The sequence below is a fragment of the Carlito syrichta genome, unplaced genomic scaffold (genome assembly GCF_000164805.1).
Source record: "Carlito syrichta isolate Samal-C Ts95f unplaced genomic scaffold, Tarsius_syrichta-2.0.1 Scaffold316292, whole genome shotgun sequence".
In the NCBI taxonomy this organism is placed as follows: domain Eukaryota; kingdom Metazoa; phylum Chordata; class Mammalia; order Primates; family Tarsiidae; genus Carlito; species Carlito syrichta.
Window position 1 is genome coordinate 472,375 of NW_007260388.1, and position 7,181 is coordinate 479,555.

At 40.2% G+C, this 7,181-nt stretch overlaps 1 protein-coding gene across 1 annotated transcript in view; it reads left to right on the forward strand.

Annotated features, from left to right (window-relative positions):
- The first annotated feature begins 7,036 nt into the window (after positions 1 to 7,036).
- CLIC6 (chloride intracellular channel 6) overlaps positions 7,037 to 7,181 on the forward strand; it is a 45,933-nt gene continuing 45,788 nt past the window's right edge. The window contains exon 1 of the mRNA XM_021707007.1: positions 7,037 to 7,135. Within this exon, the coding sequence (XP_021562682.1) occupies positions 7,037 to 7,135 (99 nt within the window). The remainder of the gene's footprint in view (positions 7,136 to 7,181) is intronic.

Sequence of the window (7,181 nt, forward strand, 5' to 3'; positions counted from 1 at the left end):
GGTACCTAATCCTAACTTCTACCCCACATCTCTAAAATAAAATAAAGTTAAAAATCAAAATCATATTAAGTACCTTCTGAGAACACAATGAAATAAAACTAAAAATCAGTAATAGGAGGAACTTTGTAAACTACAAATACATGAAAATTAAGCAACATGCTTCTAAATGACCATTGCATTGAGAAAGAAATTAAGAATGAAATAAAAAAATTTCTTGAAACAAATGAAAATGAAAACACAACCTATGCAATATTAAAAAAAAGCAAAGCTAGAGGGACATTTATAGCAATAAAAGCCTATATCAAAAAAGTAAAAATATTTCAAATAAACCATCTATTGCTGTGCCTAAAGCAACCAGAAAAGCAAAAACAAACCTAATCAAAATTAGTAGAAATAATACATATTTGAGCAGAACTAAATGAAATTGAGATTAAAAAATACAAAGAATAAAAATGAAATCCTGACTTTTTGAAATGATAAACAAAATCGATAATCCGCTAGCTAGACTAAGCAAGAAAAGAAGAGAGAAGACCCAAATAAGCAACATCATCAATGGGTGGATAGATAAAGAAAATATGGTATATATACACAATAGAATACTACTTGGCCATAAGAAAGAATGAAATCATATCACTTGCAGCAACATAGACTAAACTGGGGGTCACTATGTTAAGAGAAAGAAAGAAAGAAAGAAGCCAGACACAGAAAGACAAAATCACACATTCTCACTTCTATGTGGCAGCTAAAAACATTGGTCATGAAGGTAGAGACTAAAACGATAGATACCAGAGACTGGGATGAACGTTTAAGTGTGAGAGAGTGGGAATAAAAAAAAGTTGATTAGTGGGTACAACATGCAATTTGATAAGAGGAATAAGTTCTAATGTTTGATAATAGTATAGAATGACTATAATGAACAACAATGAATTGTATATTTCAAAATAGTTGGAAGAGAGGACTCGAAATGTTCCAACACATAGAAATGATAAACATTTGAGATGATGGATACCCTAAATATCCTAACTTGATCCATACACATTCTATGTATGTAACAAACTATCACATGTACCCCACAAATATGTACACATAGTATTAGGTAGGCACAAAAGTAATTATGGTTTTTGCATTGTTGAAATTTGCCATTGATATTGGAATGCATTCTTAAATAAATGTGGTTATGTTATACATCATTTTAATGTGCATTTCTTGCTTTATGGTTTTTGCTAATGACTTATTATTTGCTGTTTCTTTTATATTTATTTTAGACTATGTAAATGATGCTAGACAAAAAGCAAATTTGAGCGATTTTCTTATTCGAGTTAAAAATAGATCGTAAAGCAGTGGAAACAACTCACAACATCAACAGCAAATTTAGCTCAGGAACTGCTAATGAACATACAGTGCAGTGGTGGTTCAAGAAGTTTTGCAAAGGAACTGAGAGCCTTGAAGATGAGGGGGCATAGTGGAAGGCCATCAGAAGTTGACAATGACCAATTGGGAGCAATCATCAAAGCTGATCCTCTTACAACTACATGAGAAGTTGCTGAAGAACGCAACATCGACCATGTTACAGTCGTTCAGCATTTGAAGTAAATTGGAAAGGTGAAAAAGCTTGATGAGTCAGTGCCTTGTGAGCTGATGAAAAAAAAAATCATCGTTTTGAAGTGATGTCTTCTTTTATTCTACAGAATAACAAGGAACCATTTCTCAATCAGATTGTAATGTGTGATGAAAAGTGGATTTTATACAACAACCAGTAATGACCAGCTCAGTGGTTGGACCAAGAAGCAGCTCCAAAGCACTTTCCAAAGCCAAACTTGCACACACACACACACACAAAAGGTCATGGTCATTGTTTGGTGGTCTGCTGCTGATCTGATCCACTACAGTTTTCTGAATCTTGGTGAAACCATTACATCTGAGAAGTATGCTCAGCAAATCAATGAAATACACCGAAAACTGTAACGCCTGCTGCTAGCATGGATCAACAGAAAGGGCCCAATTGTCCACATCAATGCCCAACCACTCGTTGTACAACCAATGCTTCAAAAGTTGAACAAACTGGTTTACAAAGTTTTGCCTCATCCACTATATTCACCTGACCTCTTGCTAACTGACTACCACTTCTTCAAGCATCTTGACAATGTTTTGCAGGGAAAACACTTCCACAACCAGCATTAGAAAATGCTTTCCAAAAGTTCGTCAAATCCCAAAGCATGAATTTTTACACTACAGGAATAAAAAAAAAACCTTATTTCTCATTGGCAAAAATATTTTGATTACAATGGTTCCTATTTTGATGAATAAAGATGTGTTTGAGCCTAGTTATAATAATTTAAAATTCATGATCCAAAATCGCAATTACTTTTGCACCAACCTAATATATATACCAATAGAAAAAACTTATAATGACAATGGTCCATTATAACCCCTCACTGTTCCAGCTGAAAAATAGAATTAAGAGGATGCAATGACTACAAGATAAGGCAAATATTTAAATCAGGCCATCCGACCCAAGAACCCATCCATTTTACCATGATTGCCATTTATGACAGTCCATTCCGTGTAATGTTCTTATTGGCTTACAAGCTGCTGTATACATGCTTCAAAATTTACTGATTAGCAGACTTTGAAATCCCTGACTCCTAGTTTAGGCTTGTTCTTTAGTAATACCCATTTTTTTTTTTTTTTTAAAAACTGAAACATACCTTACCAAGTAACGGAGCAAAGCCAGGCAGATTAAAAAGTGGGCTGGGAGCCACTTGTAGGTAAGAAGGTGCTGTTTGAAGAGAATTTCTTGCAATGAGGAAGTTTGCTTAGCCATAAACATATCCCATAATCTGAATGTTATAAATACATTATAGTCCCAAGGGTTCTTCTGTAAGAAACAGAAACCTGCTAGAGAAAGAGGGAGTCTTTATGGAAACAAATCCATTTGTTTTGGGAAACAACAACAACAAACCCTTAAATTGTCTACAAGTCCCTAAAGTTTTCTTTGTAATCCCACAGTTACCCTGCTTCATGATTCTTCATAATATATGGCAGGACAACTCTATAATTATTATATTACTTAATTAATAATAATATGGCATTGCTATAACATAATTATATTATATTGATCATATTAATTATCAATACTTTCGTCTCTTGCCATCCATCCCTGAATTTGTCACCTTTGCTCAATCCTCCTGGTATTTAAATAGCTAATCTAGTGCTGGCGGCCAGGTTAATAATGTGCACATCTCTAAATGACTTCATAGTGACCTTCACAACTCTATTTGTTTGGTCTTTCCTTTTATGTTCTTTTATATTAACTGATTTGGCCCTTGGTAATAATTAAAAGAACTTGTTAAAATATTCACCAAAGTCAATAGATAAGAATTTCTGTGAACAACATGTCTTGTGACATGAGCTTGTCTCCCAAAGCGCAAAACCAATGAAGAAAAGTGTTTTAAAAACTGGTCCAGGTTGATACCTGTGTATATAAAGGCATGTGTGTACTCATTCATTAAATATTTATTAAGCTTCTATGTGCCCGGTCTGTCCTAGGCAGTGACAAGTGAAAACCTCTGTCTTCACAGAACTGTCATCCTAGTGGGGTAAAATGAAAGAGATGGATAATAAGTGGAATATATTATACGTCATATGGAGATAACTGCTATGAAGACAACAAGGCAGAGAAAGATGCTGGAGTTTAGGGATTGTGTTTTAAAATAGGGAAATTAGGTTAATTAGAGACCTCAGTGAGACAAGGGACCAAGCCATGAGGATACAGGGAATTTCCCAGACAGAGGAGTGTCCATTGAGTTCTAGGAACCACACACAGGCTGGTGTGTTAGGAATCAGGGAAGTCTAGCAGCAAATGAGGCCAGAAAGAGATTAGGGATGCCTGAATTTAAAGGTCCTCATATTTCATACATAAAAATTTGCCTTTTTCTTGGTGTGAGACAGGAAACCTTTGAGCATGAAAGTGGCATGGTCAGACTCACACTTCTCCGAGGAAGATCAGCTGGCTGTGGGGTGGAAAAGGCCAAGGGAAAAGCAGGAGGCTGTTAAGAGGTGATGGCAATTATCCAGGTGACAGGAGGGTGGTTTGGGCCAGCACGGTAGCAATGGAGGCAGAGAGAAGAATTTTGAATTCTGGATAATTTACAAAAAGTGGAGCCAATAGGATTTACCAGCAGGTTGGACGTGAAGCATGGAGAAAGGGATTACGGTTTTCAGTATGCGTGTGTGTGTACTGGTGCATGTGTCTATGTAAATCCTAAAATTACCCAAACATATCTATTGTCATTGTTTACTTATGTTTTTTTTTTTTTGCTCTACTTTTTTGGAGTGGGATGTTCTCAGTCTTGTTCTTGAGCTGTACCCAGTGTTTAGAACAATATATCTTCTTCTCTCACAAAAGGAATAGAATGTTTAATTGTGGTTAACGCTTACAGAAAGGTTGTCAAGAGCTCTGTTGTTGTCTTCCATATTTTCAGCATTAAGCTTGTATTCATTTTTAAAAAAACTTTATTTAATTACAGAAAATCAAAGAAATTTGCAGAATTATAAGATAGAAACACTTAAAAATGCTTATGGAGACCATCATTAAAAAGTGAAAGATTTTACACCTTATAGACAGAATGATGTTATTTTGAGAGCCAATGTTAATGTGAGCAAATGAATCCAAACCGTATAAAATAATGAATCCAAATCATATTAAATAACCTGTATGATATGCAGAAGCAGGTGCCAAGGAAAAATAGATTTTATTAGTATTGTTTTTCTACAAGGACACTCCAGGGACAACTCTTAGTCAGCTAGTCAACAGTCTTGTCAACAAACCGTAGTTTCGGAAAAGAAGGATTTTCTAGAGATATGAGTCCTTCTATAACCAGCATATTTCTGTCAAATTTGCCTGAGTTAAAGTTTATGGAATATTATTACTCACATAAATACATGCCTTTAATTCGGTTCTTTGTAAAAAGCAGAGCATTAGAGACAGTTCGTTTGTTACTAAGACCACAGTTATACATATAACTCATTTCACATTTTTGCAAGCAGTGCAAATAAACCTGGAGTTCTTCAGTGGTTCACAGGTCCACATACATTCTGAAATCCTAAAAAGCTCTGAATACTAAAAGGTTTTTGGGAAACTCACCTGGAGCAAAGCCAGACCGACCTGAACTCGTTTGGTGGTGAACCTATATTAGGCAGCCTTGAAGCTATGTATAGTTTCTACATATCTCAACTAATGTGATGCTCATCTATGTCACTGCAGAAATAGTAAAATGTTTTACCACAGGGTGTTATGCTGTGTTATGTAATATACAGTTATAAGCACTCAATCATCTTTCTAAGAATTCTGTCTTCTGAGATACACCTGGCCTTACAGGGTTTGCGGAAGGGACTTTACCCACACTGTATTTGCTGTTTGGGGGATCAGTGTATTGGCATCACTCTTTACAAGAGTGATGGCAGCTTTCTTGCCCTGGTGAATGTAGCAGGACACCTTTTCTAGGTACCCAGAGCTTCTGCAGAGCAGAGTCTGTGTCCAACCTGCCCATCTATAGCTCACCTGTGCGGGTACTGTGCTTTGGGTAAATACCACTTTGGGGTGATGAAGCTTCTGGCCAATTCCTTCCAAGGTAGGGCAACCCCTTGGTGAAAGGTAGCATGCAGCTGAGTTTCCGTGGGCTCCTGTCCTGTCATCCATCAGTGATGGGGCATGGGAACTAGGAGACATTCTGGTGATGGTCAAAGGTGTGACTCCAAGCCACATCAATGACACCTCTAGCTCTTTCAATGAAAACAGAATCTTCCATGGGCATGAGGGGCTCATGTGTCTCAGGGCAGTAGCAAAGTCATCAAGACCCTGACAAGTCAACTTAGTCTTGAACTGGGATTCCAGTTCCACCATATTCAGACAGTGCCATCTTGAGTAACCCAGTTCCTTACTGTAATCCATAAGATCTATCCTGGCTCATAGTAAGCTTACTACATAAGGAGAAGGTATTCCATCTGTGATCCTGGGAGATTCCTAACCTGTGAATTCCATAGCCCCCTCTTTCAAATCGTGGATATTCCTTTCTCCACCTTCAACTTCCCAAGCTCTTAATTTTGAGATGGAAGCACTGGTCATGGATATAGAAATCTAGGAGAATCCCCAAGATACAAGAACACTCAGAGTCCTCAAGGACCAGGGAAATGAGGGATATACCTTTCTCCCAGTGCAGAACTCCTATGACTTGTTATGCCTGGAAAGGCAGGCGCTGCCTGCCCAACAAAGCTCATCTCTGATCAAAAGCCCCGTCGATATTGGAAGGCAGCTAATGTGGCCTCCCCTACTTCTCAGGATTTGTACCCTTGCTCTTGGATACAAGGCACAACGTAGATATCTTCACTTGGGTACTGGAGGAACTTAACGCTTCACTCTTGGGATAAGGTGGGGAGGCGGTGTTGGTTGTCAGCGTGTGCGTTGAGGGGGGTGATTTAAATGGCTCTGGAACTTGAAGTTGTTCCAGAAAACACCCGAGCGGCCAGTAGAGCCAGTATCTTTTCATAAAAATCCACAAAGCTCACAAGAAAGGCTGCCATTGGTCAGACTCCCTGGTCACCCAAATGAGGAAGGGAAAGACAAACCCCGCCCAAGTTCCAAGGGATGGGAGTCAGCATCAAGGACTTCTGGTCAACTCCAGGATAGTAGACAGCGGAGCGGGCACTTCCAAGGGTGCAGGAGCAAAGCAGTCCTCTCCAGCCGTGCACTGCACCGGCGGCCGCGCGTGGGTTGGGGTCTGCTCGGGAAGCGGACACCAAATCGAGGAGAAGCGCGAGCGGCTGAGGGAGAGTCCAGAGAGCCTTAAGCCAGGCAAAAGGGCTGCGGCGTCTTCGGACCGAACGGATTTCGCCCGCGCGTCCTCCGGAGCTCCGAGGGGGGCGTCCTCCCAGAGGGGGCGCAGCGCCCCCAGCACCGCACCCCCTGCCCAGCGCCACTAGCCCCCCCCAGCAGCGTCAGGGCAGGGGTCCCGGGCGAGGACAGAGATCTGTGGCCATGGCCGAGGCCACGGAGCCTGAGGGCGGCGCCCCGGGTCCCCAGGGGTCGCCCGAGGGCCCCGCGCTTCCGGAGGAGAGACCCGGCGAGCCAGGGGCCGTGGGCCCGGGGGAGGAGGAGCAAGGGACGAGCGGGGACGCCGCGG